Raw genomic sequence first — 19,375 nt, 5'->3', positions numbered from 1 at the left:
GGGCAGCCCCACGGGAACCAGGATTTGCCAGTGTCTAGCTGCTCTGCCCCTTGGAGCTGGTCCTACACCACTGCACACAAGCTCACGTGCTGTTTCCAACCTCCCAAAATTATTTGAGACCCTTCTGCAGCAATGGGGGAGGCATGCACAGCAACCTGCCCACTCATCTCATATGCTAGCACCACGCTTGTTGGGCCTAGGACTCTTGCCAGCTGCTCTGCCTCTCCAAAAGACGCCACCCGCTCCCTGCAGTCACCCTCTTATCACAGCTTGGCTGTTGCCCTGCCACACCGCTGGGCCTGCAGCTGCGGGTGCTGTTGTGCAGCAGTGAGTCGGGTCTCCTCCCGCCCCGGTGCATGGAGTGGGTCAGCGCCGAGGGCCCGAGTGCAGAGGTGGGTTACGCGCAGCAGCAGCAGCAGCAGCAGCAGCAGCCACCAGCACTTGCCTCTGCTGAGGCTGCAGGCAGCATCCACCCTCGCAGTGTCAGGGCAGAGCCCTTCCTTCATCTGCAGGTACAGGGTGGCAGGGAGTGACGTTGTCCACAGAGCAGCGGTGAGACAGCAGGCCACGGCACGCTCTCTCCCGAGAGGTTTGCTTCATCACCTCCCCAGCATCACCAACAGATCCTATTCCCCCTCAGCACCACCTCAAACCCCCCCGCGGTCACGCCGCAGTCCCGGCTCCCCCAGGGAGCAGGAAGGCGAGCCCTTCCCATCACTACTGCTAAGCAAAGGCGTTCCCCTCCCTCAGCCTCCAGCAAGAGCTGGGGCACAGCTCTAGACAGAGCCAGGGCTGCCTCAACACCCCTGCCAGGCAAAATTTGGCTCTGGCAAGAAAGGTGCTGGTTTCCACAGCGAGTTCTCGCTCGCCATCGGCTGGAGAGGGCCAGTTTTAGCAGACAGCACTGCATGTTAGTTTACAAACCCAGCCCTGCACGTTTGGCCTCTGTGAGTGTTCGGTTTCCCCATGGAGCACCCTTCTGCCGTTCCACCTTGGTGAAGACAGTGTCCTCCTCTGGTAGACATGCAAGTTCCTCCTTGGCACATGCGCAGACACGTTTCGGTTTTTGTTCCAGACAGGAAGGTCTTGACCCCCAAGTTTGTTTGCAGGCGGGCTGCTGCGGGAGCAGCGCCGAGCAGATGTGACCCGCCAGGATGGTGGGGCGCAGCGTGGCCCGCAGCAGGTGGTGATGGCACAGCGTGGCCCGGTGATGGCGTGTGCTCCGGTTCCTGCTGCGGGAGCGCCGAGCGGGTGATGCCTGGTCCCGGCCAGCTCGACGGGCGCAGGCCCCCCCACGCAGCAGCAGCTCAGGTCGCTGCAGCCACCGCGCGTACAGGCGAGAAGCCGCAAGCCAGCGCTTGCAGGAGGTGCAGGCACGTCCAGCCTGGGTTGGTGTCAGTCCATGGCTGGACCAGAGGAAGGACGAGGTTCTGCACGAGGGTAAGAGTTGCACTAGAAGAGTCAAGACCCTCCTCTGTGTAGCAGGACTAAAAACTAGCAGAAAGACCAAAAGGTCTGGGATTTGCTGGTTACACCACTTTCTGTGCTACATGTGCAATATATTTGTTATGAATGTTATCACAAAGTCAGTTCATTCAATGATCTTTTAGTCACTGTAGCTAGATGTTCTACGTCCATTCAAGTGACTTTTATTCGAGTGCAATATTTCAATAGATATGTAGTGACCTAGTATGCTTTGTGTTTTAGAGAATCTGTGTGCAGAGCAATGCAATTAAGTTTAAAATCTTGTAAATAAAACAGGTTGCAAACCAAAAAAAAAAAAAAAAAAAAAAAAAGAGTATTAGGCTTGCATTTAATTTCTGTGAGTGTTTCAGTATTGTGCATTAGGCCGCCTCAGTACAGACCCCATGTTCTCTGTGCAGGTATTAAAGGAGGAGTGGCTCCTCGGCTGTTGAATGCTCCCTGTTCATGCTTTACTGCTTTAACTGTATTCATTTTTCTAGACTCCTGTCTGCACAAAATGCAATAAATGATTTTATTACACCCTTCACTACTTGCATGGGGAGTTTTCACTTGCTTCCAGGGTCTCCACAGCCATTTGGCATGTGGCTGCTACCGCTTCCAGGACAGGGAGCGAGCCCCGACAGGAGCAGCAGATTGCAGAGGAAGAAAAACATCAGGAGAGGCACAGCCTCTCCCCAGGGCCAGTTCCCACATTTAAGCTCACGCAAATTTCCCGTCGCCCCAGCAAAGGTGCTCTACCTGTCTGCAGAGACAGAGGAAGGCACCTTAACAAAAAGAGACTGGAGGAGGGGCGACGGCAGACAGACACACTCCCACTCAGTTTCAGGTTGCTCAGTCACGGCAGCACGAGGCCAAGGCCAGCCGGCGCTCAGCGCCCACAGCCCGGCAGCCCCGACTTACGCAGCGTTAACCGCGACTGCGGCACGGCCACTGAGCAGCTCGCCGCTGGCCCGAGTGCACCCCCTGCCCTCCCACCCCCAGGGGCAGGAGGGGCCCCGCACTGCTCACCCCCGCGGGTCCCTCCACGGGCACCGGCACTGCTCCGCCCAAGACCACCCGCGCGCTCTGCGAGAACAAGCCCCCACGAGGTGCTTCACCTCCGAAGTGCCGCCAACGGGGACAGACCACGCCGCGCTCGCAGCGGGCCGCAGCAGGGCTGTACGGTTCATGCTGAGCACCCAGCGCTGGGCAGCGCCCGACCCTCTTCTCTGCAAGAGAAGAGTAACGGCAAACGCTGTGTCCCAACAGCACTTGAGCTGTCAAGTGTCAAAAATGCAACAAAATGTTTTTCCTGCCTTTTTATTAGAAAGTAATGTCCTCTTGTTAACAGCACAGAGAGAAAAAAAAATGCTACAACACAAACCACCTGGGACAAAGAAAACCCTCTGCTCCAAGAACACTGCTTTCTTAGCTTCTTTTGGCCCTCTGCAGGAAGCCTATGGACTCCAAGAAGGCCATGACGGGGACAACCACATAGTTCAGAGGTTCTGTGTGCTGGTATCAAAGTATGTTACTGGTTAAAAACACAGTGAGGAATCACTGCCCGATTTTACACTCAACTGGTCCGCTGCAGCTACCGAAGTGTTGAAAAACATGTAAAAAATTGTGGTATTGCATCTTGGCACTGCCTCTGCACATCAGATAGACAAACACCAACCGACAGCGAGATGAAGTTTCAGAGAGCAGACGTTCACCTGGCAACCGGCTGCGGGATTTCCCGCGGGAGGGCCAGCAGCACACCAGTGTGGCTGCGGCTGAGCTGATGGGCTACGGCACCCAACCATCCCAAAGCGAGACCGTACGACAAGGAAATGTATGTGCCCAACTTAACAGATTGATCTTAACACCCACTACTTGGTGCAGGAAAATGGACAGGCCACCCGAAATCTCTGCCTTGGCTGGAAGCTCTTGTGTTTCAGACACGCCGCAGCCCTCGGCCCACAGCTGCCAGTCTCCGTGAGCCGGGCGAGGTGAGGAGCTCCTCTGCCCGGGCACGATACCCCCGCGAGGGCAGGACCAACCGGCACGGCCCTGGGTTACTGAGCAGTGGTCAGGCATGTGCTTCATAACTGCAGCTGCTAGCGCTACCACTGTACTTTCAAACTGGCTTACATGCCGTTAAAAAAAAAGAAATAAAAAAAGGAATCCAAAGAAAAATAGTGCCCGTTCCAAAAAGGTGGGTCTCCAGGAAGGCCCAGGCAGCATATCGCCTCGTTCAGCCCTCTATTTCCTCAAAGCCACTGACCCAAAATGATACTAAGGTCATCCTAAGACCAGACTGCACTGCAAGGTGAAGATGCAGCAGCTACCAGGAGTGAGGAAAAAACAGAAGGACTGTCAGTGCAGCAGCCTCTGGGGCTGGACAGAACAGCTGGTTATCCAAAGCGGCTCTCAGCACATCGTGCCGCTGAGAAAATCGAGGGTACTTCTCCAAACACTGCTAACCAGACCAGGGCGAGGAAGGGCAGCGCTAGCAACAGTCAGCAGCAATGCCACTGGCGTACGCTCTCGCCGAAGCGGAGAGGACATGCAAATCCAGGGGCATTTGTCCCGTGTCAAGGACAGGAGACTCTTTAAACAGCTATATGTATGGAATGGCAGAGGGGAGGGGAAAGGGCCTGACAGCTCAGCTTTAATAGTGCCGCTGGTAGGAACCCATAGGTTGCTGGGCTGAGGACCCTGCTCGCCCCTGGGCCACTGTTTGGCTCACGAGGTGGGAGAGTGCAGGACCGCTCTGGATAAGGGTGTCCAAGGCTTTCTGCACACTGGGGTTGTCAAAGTTGATACCAGAGGATACTGGCCTTTGAGCAGGTACATTGCCAGGCGCAGGGAGGCGATTTTGGTGCTGACCATAGAGTGACTGAGCTTGCGGAGGAGCTCCAGGTCTTGGACCTGCATTTCTTGAGGGGCCTTGAAGAGCAGGAAGCTGCGTGCTTGGAGTCTGCAATCTCTGCTGGGCCTGGTTTAAATTTCCAGCACTCATCTGGGCTGCCCGGGCCTGACCGCTGGCCATGTTCGCAAAGTTCTGGTTCGGAGTGCCACCCGAAGCGCCCACAGAGGCCGCGGAGCCGCTGTTTGCTACAGCAGCTGCTGCCGCCCCGCTGTTGAAGAGACTGAGGATTTTTGCTTGAAGCTCCTGCTGAGGATTAGAAGAGGACACCGGCACAGAAGGAGCAGAGACCAGAGGCTGCGAGCCTTGATGAGCCTGAGAGCTTGGAAGGCTGGACTGACTACCCAGCGATGATCCTGAAGGTGCCCCCAAAGACTGTCTGGACACAGATGCTGGGGAAGAAAGGAAAGAGGGTTAAAGCTCTGCAGATGCCCTTGAAGCGGCACCTAAAGAACACTATGAAGCAGCTACCAAAGACACATGCATCAGTGACCACCCACCCTCTGAACAGGAGTGGCACAGCTCTGGAGAGCCCAGACCCATTGGCAGACCCGCTGCCCTCTGTAGCAGCCAAACCAGTTACGGCGGCGCCGTGGTTTGCCCGAGAGAACCCAGTACAAATGTTGTTTCACATCAAAGATCTGAATCGTCCCAGCGCTCCCGAGGACACGACCATCTCAACAAAAAGAGGTGCCCTGCGAGGTCCTTACAACCCTGGGCCTCCTCTGCAATCCCAGGACCAATCTCCTGTCCCGGCCCACAGACCGCACGATGAACAGCCTGGTCTGGGGCTGAGAGGCCTACCCTGCAGAGAGTCGGTGCTTCCCCTCAGCAATCGTTCCTTCCGGTCTCTCAAGTAATTAATCACTTTATCGGTCTCCTCAGCAGTTAGATAGCGGTTGTCTGCCAGCAGGTTCAAGAGAGTCTGGATCCCCGGAGGGTGACCTCCTCTGACACCCTCCTCCATGGGGGGTGGGCGCTCCCGCTCCTGCAGAACAGCTTCATCTGCCATCTTGGCAGCCTGCCGGGCGATCTCCTCGCGCTCCTTCTCCCGCGACTCTGTTTTGTAGCGCTCATAATTCCTCGCCACCAGCACCATGGCATCAGCCTGGGGCATGTTGCGGTGCTCTGCACAAGGAAAAGGAACGTTTTAAGTCCCCGAAGCGCCGCGAACGGGAGGCACCTCACCTCACGCACACCAGCACACCTCACTCAGCAGGCAGCACCGCTTTGGGATCGTGAGTGTGGACTGGGGGAGCTTCTGAGCCACACAGCACCAGTTCAACTCCCTAAGCCAACAGAAGGCTCCAGGCTATCGCCCAGCAAGGCTCTCCTTTTCCTCCGTAGCTGAGGGCTCTGAGGAGACGTCCTATCAGGCCAAGAAACGTCTTTCTTGCCTCTCACCCAGTTAAAAGGCAAAGCAGCTCCCTCTACCTCTCACAGAAATTCTCCGTGCTCCAAGAGGAGGCAGCTCTAGCCATTCTACTGCCAAACCCATGGACAGATCCCAAGCTTGCCCTCTGAAGGCTGCTAAAGCTTCCCAGAGGAGGACAGCGATGGGAACGCCTCTTGGTTCTGTACTGCCACTGCCCTAACACAGCGTGTGCGTACACAGGAGCTGGGGAGGAAAGCAGCACTGCCTCAAGGTCACGTTGCTGCTTACGCTTGCTACTCTGGGGCAATATGCAGCAACCACGTTGTTCTGTAACACAACAAACAACCGTCAATTCCAGCGCTGTTTGGGTTTGGTTTTTGCAGTTGCCTTTGGAAGTTTTTGAGGTCATTATTTCCACCTCACAAAGCGCACACACAAACGTTCCCCTGAATGCAGATTTAAGCAGGGAGATCAAAAGAGCTTTTATCTTCCAAAAAGTGTCCAAATCTCTGGGCACTGTTCGCACCTGCAGAACATCAAATCCTGCCACCCTCTTCCTCATAACGGGAACCCGGGCTTTTTGCACAAGTTGTGAAAGAGTTCCTGAAACTAAGGTGAATGGAAAGTTGGCTGCGTGCGGTCCAAGCGATCCTATTTAATCTCTGGAAAGAGCGGTGGGTGAGCTCATGACTGGGGTTCTTACCAGACCGGGTACACCATTGGATCCAGCAAAGAAGAGAAGCTTTGGTGGGAGGACAGGTGTAAATCAAAGGAGCTAAGAGTTAAAACCAAGGGCAGCGGAAAGCCCAGGGGAAGTGTGCGTGAGCTGTATTTCTGCAGGAAGGAGGGTGCCCTCCTATCCCACGTTACAAGAAGTTGGGCTTCTTCAGTCGGTAAGCACACAAAAACCAGCGACTGCGCCTTCAGAAGTTCACTCTCCCAGATGAGCCTCACAAAACATTACTTGAGAACGCAACAAGGAGAAATAACCTTTGAAAGCTCAACTGTGGCCAAACAAGCCCCCTGTGTAAACGGAGTATGTGGGCGGGCCGGGATCAGAGCAAAAGGCCGCTTCCGAGATCGGGTCCTGACAAGACCTTTTTTCAATACCTACACCCACCCTCACACTCACAACCAAGTCACACCCTGAGATGGAAAGTGATGTGACACGTGTAAAAGGCGCTACAAGGGTGGAGCATGTATACCCGATCGCTTCATAGTTCCTTTTATAATTCTTCCCAGTTCCACGACCAGACATTTACCGTGACCACACACGCTACCCTTATTCCGTTTTCCTTAAATCACATTTGGTTTTAAAATCTGTCCTGTAATTTGTCACATTCTAAACACGCTCTTTGAGAGCAACAAGTGACAAGCTGAGGTTGGACGGGTGTTACTCAGAACCCGCTGAGGCAACGCAGTAATTTCTAGAGCTGGGGTTCATGACCTGCCCTGAGGTGCAAAGGCTGGTGCTAAGAATGCAGCGGAGATTCCCTCTCAGCAAAGATCAGGGTCCTTTTGACAAGGGACAAATAAAACATCATGGAAGCTTGTAAATAATGATATCCACACTGATGACACTGTGTCAAGCCACTAACGCCTTATGTCACAGCAAGGATGAACTTTGTCCTGTGTGATGCTGCTTGAAAAACAGTGACCTAACGCAGCACTCGGAGCGGTACAGAGCACCCACACAGCTACACGGCCTACCGAGACCTCCGTACCTTGTGGGGTGCCAAACATGATGTTCACAGTGCAAGAGCGGTGAACTTGATGCTGCTGGGTGATGACAATGGCAAAAGGAGACCCTCCTCTGCTCACGTCGTCCAGGGCTTGCGTCAGTGACATCTCTGTGTTGAGGAAGATCAGGTCCACTACCATGCCCAGATCCCGCACCTTCCGCCCCACTGACTCCGCGTACTCCCTACCACAAACAAAGCCAGCAGAGTTTAGCAAGTCAGTCACGTACAGAAACAGAAACCCTGGCACATTCGCCCTCTCCATCATCTTAGATTCGCTTTTCTGATGGCTTGCCAAACCCCATGTTGTTTAACAGGACAGTATTGAAGCAATTTCATTACAATACTATAAAAGATCTTATTTTGATCTGAAGCAGTCATTTCAGTTCCACTGAAATGAATTACAAATCAAGCCTTAGCTTAGTGGAGAAACAAGAGTGTCTGCAAAGGGAATTATACGATTATAAATTTGTTTACATAAAAACCGAGTTTAAACTGAACTCATTAAGTGAGGTAATTCATGCCTGCGGGTATCCAAGGCGTACACAGCGCAGAGCCAACCGACAGAAGTTGGTCACTTGTGCTGTGTTCAGCATCGTCGCCGTTCAGACGTGCCTCACTCCGCATCACCTTGCTCTTTCGCTCTGCCAGCTGCTTTCTGCTCTAGCCCAGTACCAACGCAGCCCCTATGGATCCGCTGTTCCTGCACCCACTGGCCTGCAGACTGCCCGTTCTGAGCACAGACCACAGCTCACATCCCGAGTTGAAAGTTTTCAAGGCTTTTCTTACTCAGTACCAAACCTGCAACACCAACTGCACACGCATTCTGAGAGACTCAGTCTGTGTGCCCCTACACCTTTTGAAGGAGGTTCAACTTACTGCCTTTGAATGCAGACCAAAACTGTTGCCCCCCACCAGCTTAACGAGATTTCTGAGTTACATCGATCATGTATCTAAGTCATTCGGAGTCATCTTTCAACAGGTCTACAGCAGGCGACACCAGTGCTTCAATACCCAAGATTTACACGCTCCAGCTCTTAAGGTCTGTAGCTGTTACACACCAAAACGATTCTTAGGGGATTAAGCTGATCCTCTTGCACAAAAAATATCTCCCTGTATCAAGTACAATAACTTGTGGTCTATTAGAATATCTTCCAAAGACTTTTAGTCACCAAGGGATAAAGAATCTAAAATTTCCCTCCAAGATTTGCTTCAATAGGTAATCAACTCCATTAAAAGCAAACCACGGAGGTTTATTTCTAGTTTCACTGCTCGTTCCGATTTCCTGTTCAGTCTTCTATCACCAGAGCAGGCAAGCGCCAGGTCTCTCCTTCTGCCTCACAGATATAGCAAAGTTAAGTGAAAGCAACTCTTGATCTTTTTTCCAAAGGGATAAGGAGACAGAGCTTTAAATTTCCCCTTGACAAACCTTTTCTTCAGACTCCAAGCCAGATCTATGATTTACATATTTGGTAGTCTTCAATATATTTACCCGTCAAGATACAGACATCAGACTGGTGCCACTGTTACAGCCCCCCTCCCACTGTGCCAGGCACAGGCGTACCGGCCTCCCAACACATCGCCCACCCCGTCACCTCAGTCACGTTCAGACTGCCACACGCGACCACCCTGGTCACTACTCACACACGCTTTTGAAATCGTGGGTGACTACTCCCCGCAGTGATTTCGTATTTCTTGCACGTTGGGTTAATGGTAACGACTGGATCTGGCAGGAGCTCTGAAGCGAACACGCCCCCGCCACCCCCCTGACAGCTGCTCTGTCCTATCGGCCGGCTGGCCCCGTGTGACCGAGTGCCGCGTCATTCCAGCTGCGAGTAGCAAGTACAGGCCACTACCAGCTGTCGCGGCCGTAGGCTGATAGGAAGAGTAGGTAGAACAGTACCAGCAGGAGGTAGAGTGATGTGTGACAAGGAGGAAATTAAAGTAATGCACAAGATACAACATTTCTCCACCTCATCAACACATATTCCCAGAACAGCAACAGGAACTCTAGCTTTCTGAGGGCTCTAGAGCCACATTCCTCAAGAGCAACCTGTAAGACAAACGGTCTCAAGGCAGGATTAAGTCTAATTCCATCTTCTACCATGCAATAATAAAACTGGTCATAACTATTTTCTTACTTTGTCTGTTTATTCACCACTATCACAGAACAATCCACGGGTCTCTCTGCATCGAACCGTCTCTTGATTTCCTCATAGTACTGACGGTACAGCTCCTCTCGGCGCCGCTCCTCACGCTTCAGACGGTCTGAAAGCAAACCACCAGGACAGAGCAAACAAAGACCTCTGGACCTGCTCAGGGCGCCACAGAATGCAGCACGCTTGGCACCGCAGGCATCTCCCGCATCCTCCCAGAGGAGGCTGTGAACCTGCCCACTGAGGTGTCACAGGTACTCACCTTCCGAATTCACCGGCGCTCTGTCAAAATGCTCTTTGTAACGGTCGTAGTAAGAGTCATCCTTCCGCCGATAGTAGTCCTCAAGGCGAAGGTAACGGTCATAAGCTTCATCTCGTCTAGAACATTTACAGAAGAAGCAAGGGTTTCCATGCTCCAGCAGTCTCACACGGTAACTTGGGCCAACGCACCCCCCCCCCCCCCCATTTCTGCAGTACCTGCCCGCCTCTCAAAAGACACAAAGCAGGCACCCAATTGTCCCCAGCCAGAGCAACTTCCTTATCTTAAATGCCTGATGCACCCCAACCAGAGCAACCATCGAGGTAGGAACACCATAAAAACACGTCAGCAAATGCAATCCCACAGAGATTACCTGTACAAAGGGTCCCGAGGGTCTCTCATATCCCATGGATCCCTCATATCCCGTGGGTCCCTCACATCTCGTGGATTCCTCATATCCCGTGGATCCCTGTATCGATCATACAGCGGCTCCCGTGGGTCACGAAGATCTCTAACATCACGAGGGTCCCGCAAGTCTCTTGGATCCCGGATATCTCGTGGGTCTCGCAGGTCCCGTGGGTCCCTATGGTCTCTGGCGTCACGCATGTCTCTAGCTCGAATGTCTCGAGTGTCTCTGGCATCTCGCCCATTTCTGCCATCCCTGCCATCTCTAGGGTCTCTCCGTGGGCTCCCCCGAAGAGGGGAGCGGTCACGTCTGGCATCTCGGCCATCCCCGTAGGCATACGGCTCCCTGAGGAAAACATCAGGGAAATTCCATCAGACTGCTGACGCCACGAGTACGGTTATCCCTAGATCTCTTACCTGAGGTGCCAAAGCAGCCCTTCTCTCCGCAGCCGAATCCTCCCTCCTACCCCACAACAGCAAGAACTGCCCAAAAAATGTATTTGTTAAAGCAGCCTGGAGAAGCTTCTTAATACCAAGGCTTATCATAGCCAAACAAGACCTAGAAAGCTCCTTAATGGAGCACCACTGAAAGTGTAGAGCACCTGTGGAAGAAGTGAACAGGCACCTTGGAAACCAACATTTCAAGGCCTCCAACCTCCAACGTCAGTCACAGATCATCTATCAAACACGTTTTTGCAAATTCTTTGACAGAATTCAAGGTGCCATAGCCTAATACCCACAAATATGCAACAGTCAGGAGCATTCAAGGGATCCATCAAATTCACTAGTCAATGACAGAATACCTGAGATAATTTGTTATTGGCATACGACTAAAGCAGGAGCTTGTTGTGACCAAAGATGCTGTAGGTTCCGTGTTGCAGTTGGGTTTGTGCTGCTAGCAGAAAGCAGTGACAGCTACTGCCGTGTCCTGGATTTGATGGGATAGTTTCTGCAGAAAAGCCAGTTTATGATGCTCCATGTTAAGAGGGTACTAAACCTCACCAGCACCGCATCCTCTGGAGCAACAGGCTTCTCCGTCATATCTGAATGATCCATCTCATTCAGACTTTGCACTGCACTGTCTTCAGAGGCAAGGAAGAATAACGCTCCAGTCTTCATCCGTTTCCAAAACAGTATGTTTTTTTCCAGGTCATATTTTTGTTTTCCAGAAAAAAGCATAACTTCACTGTAGTCTAAGCCAAATGTAAAAAAATCTTGCAGAGGAACTACTGAGCTTCACGTGTTTGAAATGTTCTTTCCCCAAGATACTGACAACCATCAGAAAAAACCCAGTTTTTTGAATCTTTTTATTTCCAAAACTTGACAGACTTTGAGAGTCCTCTACCAGCCTAATCTGGCTTATCAAAGATAAGCGGAACATCAGTCTGCTTCCACCACAGTGCATTCACGCCGTAGTCACCCGGAGAGCACAGAGGGAGCAGCCAGTCAGACGTGCCCAAGTTCAGTGTCAGGTAGAGCGGACAGTAACGAGACGGAGGTGCAGAGCCCGTGCAGGGACGGCGGTGGTCAGGCACCCAGCTGTGCTGGGGGTACTCGGGAGCACTGGCACTCCGGTTTTGTGTCAGATACAAAACAGACCTTGGGACAAACTATAGAGTTGCCACCAAGAGCACAGAGAGCCTCCTCCTGGAAAAGAAACACTGTATTTGCACAAAACCAGTGTAAACTCCCTCAGCCTCTTGGACACGCAAATCCACTTTTTGTTCGTGACCTGTATTGAAACCACATCCCATGAGACAGACACGTCATCGCCCCCTTCCCCCCAGCCTACAATGAACGATGGCAGAGGCTCAGGGGAAACTTCTGATTTGCTCTAACAGATATCGAGTAACTGACCTTTCTGTAGCTGTAAGACTACAGAGCAAAACAGCCAGATGCAGCGTGTTTGGCATACGACATTTATTCCAGATGGAGTGGGGGTGACCAGAACAGGCCACATTCATTATCCGCAGAGACAAAATATCCAGAATGAACAACGCACAACTGCAACCGAAGCACCGACGTGGCGCGGGTCCCCTCTGCTCTTGCTCCTGCATCGCTGCCCTGCTGCTCGCAGAGGCAGCAGCACAAAGGCACAGCAGCCTCCTGCTTCCACACCGTCGCCACGGTCCGACTCCTGCGGCATCAGCACCGCCGCCCGCGGCGCAGCGCGGGCCTCCACACCCCGGCGTCAGCAGCCGTCGTTCGCACGCCTGCAGCACGGTCCAGAGTCCACTGTCCGCAGCTGGGCCCGGGACTCGATGGCCGTGACCTCATCGCCACCCGTGCCCACGGTGCTGCTTGGGACCTGGTGCTAGCGACATGGGATGGCCACAGTGTCTGCAGGGCCAGCTGGAATCCAGTGCCTGCCACAGCGCCACCAAAGCCTCTGGCAGCCGTGGCAGTAGTTCAGTCCGCAGCCCGGTGCCCGCAGCTCAGGCACCTCCAGTGCTCCTTAGGGCCCGTGACGTGGGCATCTGCTCTTGCATAGATGCAGGATGACACAGGTCCCAATGCCCGTGGCATCAGTGCCTGCTGCTTGTCCCAAGGACCAGTGCTCACAGCGTAGGTGCCTGCCTCCCACACGCACAGTGCTGCCCGGCACCTTCAGTGTTAGGCACTGGGGGTGCCACCGAGGCCAAAGATGGGCCACCAGTGCCTGCTGCTCAGGTACTTGCAGTATGCTTGGGGTGCTCCCACCAGCTCCGAGCACACCTGACACTGCCCAGGCCCAAGGTTTGCCGTGGGAACCCCCAGCGAATGCGCCTGAAGCATTTCCCAGGCTCGATTCCCTCACGCCGGTCTCTGCAAGCGCATCTGGCCCTGTGCAGGGTACGTGCAGCACACACAAAAGACCTAGATGATGCCAAGAATTGCAGGTACTCATTATCTGTTTTTTGGTGCCAGACATCCTGCTAGTTGCACTTTTTCCTCATTTTTGGTAATTTAACAGGTCAAGTTAGCAGAGCACAACAGACATGAGAGAGCTTGATTTTCCTCAAGTCCAAGATACAACGCTCCTTTGTGTGGAAAGCTGTACAGCACAGGCACAGAAGATACCCATCTTATACCAAACCATCACCACGGCACGTCTTTGTGCACTCCCTAGAAACGCCTGGGAAAGGAAACTGAAATAGTCTTCCTGCGACAGGACGGTCCATGTCTTCACCGCTTGCCTGTGACTTCACGCACAGAGGACGTGCTGGAGCTGCGCACACTGTGCCTGCGGAGGGCTGGGCACCAGAAGCTGCCAGACACATGTCCCTCGAACTGTGCAGGAGGGGACTGGTTCCAGGTACCAACAACGCAAGCACACGCAGACGTTTGCTCTGTCTTGCATTTCGCTCATGTGCTCTTTTCCAGTCTCGTGTCAGCACCGGAAGATTTTGGCATCAGAAGAGGCAAGATCCCAACGTCCTCTGCAGCATGGCACTGGGAACGCTACAGCCCCTTGGTGTTCTCTAGATATGCCTCGGCTTCTCTGATACTTGGGGCAGGAGCAAACGCCAAGTCTTTTCTTCCTCACAAGTCTCTTACAACCTGTGCTGCAAACCCCAACGCCTAGCTGTAGTAACAGCAGCAGGCACGAGGGGAACCTCGTGCCTCCTGAGGCATCAGCGCCAGAAAGGCTCTCAGAGGTGGAGCAGCCATGTCCCACTGTCTCGGCTGAGCATCTCCATTTGACTGGGGAGGTGGCAGTAGGGAAGAGACACAGACATTTAGCACAGGCCGCTGGGCTCGTGCCCTAAAAGCCTGACCTTCCCAGTACAACTCACTGCTTCCAGGTACTTTACCTTCGTGCCGGACTGGACCTTGATGAAGCCTTACTCATATTTCTTCTTTCCACTGCTTTCTTAATATCTGTAAAGAATAATCAACCCATCTGTTCAATGCTATGGAACAAAAAAAAGATCATCAGCACAATTCAAACGAAAGCAACTTAAGCTCAACAACATCCAGATGGTGCAAGAAAATCCATTCAGCAGACAGACATTGTCACTTTGACAATCTTTTATTAAGTTTAGATAGTACAACATAATGAAATTTTCATGGATTTCTCTGACTTCAAAATAGGGTGGACAGCTTGGGTGCAGTTTTAACCCTTTACTTTCAGGCCTACATCCAGACTCTTCATTCCATAAGAGAACCTCTTTCTTCTGCAGTCTATGAGCGAGCAGAAAGCGACTCATGGACTCTAGGAGAAAAAGCAGAGTCTGAAAACCTCCGAGGAAGGAAGCTGATGGCCAGCAGAGTCTTAATTTCACAGCCAGTCCTGTTCAATGGAGCATGCCGCTACCCTTGTTGAAAATAATCCAAGGGTTCTCAAGTGGCACGTGCAACTGCCTTCCAAGGGACTGCTGCAGCGCTAAGTTGTACAGCCTCCGCCACCGAGGACATGGGGTCCAAGGCACCAGAAGCACAAGCTCCTTATGAAGTCAACATGGTGCATTCAAAGCACCACTGTTAACGTGATGCAAGCTGATGGAACAGACCAGAAATTTGAAAACTGGTTGGCTTCTGAGCACCTCCATGAAAAACACCATGAAGTGAAACACAAAGAAGAGAGTTGAAGAAACAGAGCCATGTCCTCAACAGAAAAAGTGAAGTTGCCCAGAACTGGTAGGGACCCGTATTGTTCTATGTGAAGAATCAAAGCCTTCCGTAACGGCTGATTGAAGAAACGTACTGGAGGGGGGCAAGAACAAACAGAAGTGACTTCGGACATTTTACTCTGAGAGTCTTTTCAGGAAAAGAACGAGACAAATCTAGGTCCTATCTGCTCCCTGAGAATCTGTCAACAATTAAAATTTCTTATTGGCTATTTACATTAACTACTTTCAAAGCTCTTGCAAGAGAATAAACATGCCACAGGGTCTTTAGGCAGACTGAGTCTTAACATCTTCTCTAAATTCCCAAACTATCCTTCACCACTTTCAAGATTAAAATTAGAATTAAGGGATTAGTTCTAATGTCTGCTCTTGCTGTCAATCAAGCAGCAGCGTGTTCTGTTTTCGTGGGGGGAGAGAAGCCAGTGCAATGTGAACATCAGCTGCAAACGCACCCTGACCACGCCAACAGGACCACAAAGCATCTCTCCAGGATCGAGCCCAGCTGCACTGCCTACCATCACAAACCAGGTCTGATGGGCATCTGCTCCCTACATGGTTTTACTCATTAAAGATACAAAAACCCTACCAAGCATTTGTGGAAGTATTAGTGTAATGCAACACTGGAGTTAACCTCTCCCAGGGCCTTTTACCTTATTGCCTTATTAGCAATGATATTTAATACTCAGACTGCACAACTGAAGTGACTGTTCTCCTTGCATTTATTTTTAGCTGAGAAATTTTTTCCCCTTAAAGTCAAAAGTTATCTTTAAGCAAGACGCTATCTGCTTTCTTTGGTTTAAGATTACTTTTATTTTCTGTTTTACGATGCCATTGCAGAAACCTATTATGATTTTTACACTCAATATCATACATTTCTTTCAAATTAAAAAAAGTACTTAAATCTGAACAAAAATATTTTACTAGAAGAAAAAAACCACCTCTGACAGGGATCCTTCTCTTGTGCAAAATGAATGGATTTAATAACATTTTATTTAAGGCCAACAGCATTTACAGGTTAAGTATTTGAACACTGACAAAACTTCAGAGAAAAAAAAAAAAAGTCTTCTGTCCTGTAGGATTTTGAGATGACAGGGCCACTGTGACCACACAGTGCAGCCTTCTGAATAAACACAGGTGACAAGGGTTTCTGGAGTCCCATTCCTATCTCAGGTGCAGCAGTGGCATTGAACTAGAGCTTATCTTTTAGCAAAACAACCCAATCCAATTTAAAAGTCTTCAGAGCACAGAAACCACCAAAGCTCCAGTAAGCTATTGCAGAAACAAATTACTTTGCTGTCAAAGACAACTGTTTATTTCCATTTAAGGACTTGTCGTACCTATGCCTATCAGATTAACTCACTTATCTCCAGGTCTGTCTGTAACACACAGATCACACCACTCCTTTATCTTGAGGCTTTTGCTAGGGCTTGTTCTTCAACTTTTTAAGCCTTCTTCAGGTTTTTCTGAGGCTCCTCCAATTTAGCATCATCCTTTTTGAACCAGGCATACCAGAACTGCACACAGTATTCCAGCAGCAAAAACCCACAGGTACCAAAACCTCCCTCCTTACAAATCTGTGTTTTGCACAGCTAAGGATGACAAAAGCAGTCTTGCTGCGTGCAGACCTTCCCTTTCGGCTTTACTGAAAGCTCAGTTCTGCCTGCATCCAGCTTCGGAAGAAGTCCAGGTCATTTCAACACCAGTGACTCCATCTTCGTTACTGCACTCTTTCTAAAACAGGATTGGGTGGGTTTTCTTCAAGTCGTTTATAAACGCACTGTATGGCCAGGAATCAATTTTTCCGGAAGACCCCTCAAAGCACTGAGCAATTCCATTTGTCTTACACTGAGGTTCATTCGAAAATCCTTTAACCCTCTGTTGGTTTTGACTGTTCTAGTTTCTTAACCACAAACTTCTTACAGAAGTCTTTCACATCAGCCATTTGCCACTTTCAGCCATAAAGCATCACAAGTTAGTTTGACACAATTTATTTTGACTGGCATTAATTAATTCCCTTCTTGCTGAGTGTCAGGTGAAAGAATCCCTTTGTTAGCGGGGCTGAGCCAGGCTCATCCCATTTATGCTGCCCATTGGCACATCTGCAGCGCTCTGCTAGGCCCCCGGAAACTCCCTGGTTTTCCAAGGCCTGTGGAAAACCACATTAAGAGCCTGGGCAGGTCTTCATTCCACTGAGCCTCACAGATGTTGGACTTAATTATTTTTTGAGAAGTCTAGTTTTGGTAGCTGCTGTTTTACCTTTTTTATTTTGCTACTGAAATGGAAGTTATATTAAAAACACCTTCTGCCTCTTCAAAAACAGACAGCAGAAACGTTAACTGAGGACTAGCTGGTCCTTTCCAGTTAGAAATGTTAGCGCTGCCAGACAGTTACACCTCAGGTTCTGCAGCAGCTGCAGTTGCTCCTATTTAAGCTGCTACACTTGGACAATGCTGTCTCTAATTTCTTCCTGTATCCTTCTGCCCTCCTTGTCTACTTGCCTCCGTTTCAGTCCTCAGGTTCCTATTTGTTACTGTACACACACCTTTCCACAAGTTATTATTTATTGCTCCTTTTGTTCCTTTATAAGTCAAACTGTTTTTCTTCAAATTAGCTTAGGCTTACTTTGAAAGTAATTTATTTCCTTGCATTTAATAGGTTACTCTTAGATTTCTAACCATTCATTTCTGTTTAAGTTTGCTCCGAGCATATTTAGCAGAATTATTTTCATCTTACAAAAACAGCCTTTTTAAAGCACCTGGTATTTATAGCACTACTTACACACTGATCTCACATGTGCAAAAAAATCCAAATTAAGATTACTTATCTAACAAGACACTAAGTGCTGTAAGCAGTCCCTCCAAACCTGTCAAGATGAAGCTAAATACTGGTTAACAAGTGTTTTCAGAACTATGTGCATGAGGTTTCAGTGACCAGGCCTTCCATGCTGAACAGTCTCTTCCAGGGGGTCCTAGAGCTTTTCAAACACCAACACACAACAATGAGTTCAGAGTAAGACCTCGGCAGCAAGATGAACCACACAGCACTTGCAACAAATAACCCAGAAGGCCCATACGTACCTGGTGAAAGTGACTTTAGACTAACACCAGGCACGTCTCCCACAGCGCTCTGTCGGAGAGCTTTAAACAAGAGCACTCTTTCTACCGGAACGCATGCTGGGGTCAGAGGGAGAGCACCGATCAGTTTTCCTTACCTAATCTATACCCTTTATAAAGGCGACCCTTCTCACCGTCCAGAGCGGCCTGGACATCTTCTAGACGGTCATACTGCACGAACCCATAGCCATGGTACATGCTGAGGGCTGGAAAAGTTAACAGCAGGGCAAGACCGGTTACAACTAAGGGACAGCACTAACCCACACCCAGGCATCACCTAACCCCACCAGGTGAACAAGCAACGGGGCTCTACCCAGAAACAACTACGCAAGTTTCCTGGGAAAAACCAAATCTACCAGGATCGAAATGCAGAGCTTAAAGACTCTGAAATACATTTCGTAGATCAACGTCTTTCTGACAAGGCAGGGACCGAAATACAGCCCATGAAGTGACCAAGATTTGATTAAGAGACTATGAAGTCACTTGAGAGAGTGTTGTAACATCACACCACACCCCGAAAGCTAAGACATAGCTGATATATACCCATTACGTTTCAGCTGTACTGAAGGAATCACTTTTTCGGAGAAAATTACCATTAAAAGGTCACTTTTCAGGAACGACATTAGTCACTCCTTTCATCACCATCAAATTTGACAAGCATCAAAGTTATATTTTTCACTGAATTCCCAGCCACAAAAAGGCATAAGATAATATACTAACCCCTGATTTTGCCATATTTTGAAAATATTTCTTCCATTTCTTCACGAGTCATGTGGTCTGTGGGCAAATTGCCGACAAAAAGTCTTCTCTCTAAATCCTGAGGGTTGGTGCTGTTAGTGAAGTCGCTCTGTTTGATGCTATTGCTCTTGCGTCCTCGAGCCATTTTGCTTTCGCTCCAAATCCAACTCTTCGCAAAAAAGAGAAACGGCCATGCATATAATTTCAATCCATGACATTAAAATTAAACTGGAACAAGATTAAGTTTAACAGCTTTGCAGCCTAGATGCCAACTGGGTCTGCTTGCCGCAAGCTTCACTCCAGAGAAATCTCAATACAAGGGACCCAGAGGTCTGGCACCAACGTATACCGCAGCATTCCGGTTGAGCTTTTCTGCAACACTGAAAGGTAGCAAACCTAATGATTTTGCAGATAAGTTCTAATGGTTTAACTCCAAACTAAGATACAAATAAAACTCATTTTCCACTAAAATGTCTTAACGTAAAGCTTTTCAATACGCCCGCTGTTGTCATATCTATTTCTTCAGTCCCCTGGTGGGAAGCGTTGACATTTATGCAACACTTCAGGAAGCAGAAGGGAAGCACTCCTCGGCACACTGCGTAACA

The 19,375-nt window shown here is 50.1% G+C and overlaps 1 protein-coding gene across 2 annotated transcripts; it reads right to left on the bottom strand.

The window, feature by feature from the left end:
• Positions 1 to 2,768: 2,768 nt before the first annotated feature.
• Positions 2,769 to 18,915, bottom strand: NCOA5 (nuclear receptor coactivator 5). Of its 2 annotated transcripts, XM_086481248.1 has the most exons (9): positions 18,753 to 18,915; positions 18,131 to 18,238; positions 14,104 to 14,170; positions 10,278 to 10,655; positions 9,908 to 10,023; positions 9,631 to 9,757; positions 7,475 to 7,674; positions 5,180 to 5,503; positions 2,769 to 4,767 (listed from the first exon to the last, which is right to left on the bottom strand). In XM_086481248.1, exons 1-9 carry the CDS (start codon positions 18,913 to 18,915, stop codon positions 4,118 to 4,120), a joined length of 2,133 nt encoding a protein of 710 aa, XP_086337374.1. In that variant the 3' UTR covers positions 2,769 to 4,117. The 2 variants fall into 2 exon arrangements, with proteins under 2 accessions (XP_086337374.1, XP_009952125.1); XM_009953823.2 differs by lacking the exons at positions 18,131 to 18,238; positions 18,753 to 18,915 and having other exon boundaries at positions 2,769 to 4,444; positions 4,484 to 4,767; positions 9,631 to 9,801; positions 9,904 to 10,023; positions 14,104 to 14,173.
• Between the last annotated feature and the right edge of the window lie 460 nt (positions 18,916 to 19,375).

This window comes from Leptosomus discolor, unplaced genomic scaffold (genome assembly GCF_034619465.1).
Source record: "Leptosomus discolor isolate bLepDis1 unplaced genomic scaffold, bLepDis1.hap2 HAP2_SCAFFOLD_93, whole genome shotgun sequence".
NCBI lineage: Eukaryota > Metazoa > Chordata > Aves > Leptosomiformes > Leptosomidae > Leptosomus > Leptosomus discolor.
Note: the sequence above shows the minus strand (reverse complement) of the source record. Positions and strands in the feature narration are given on the sequence as shown.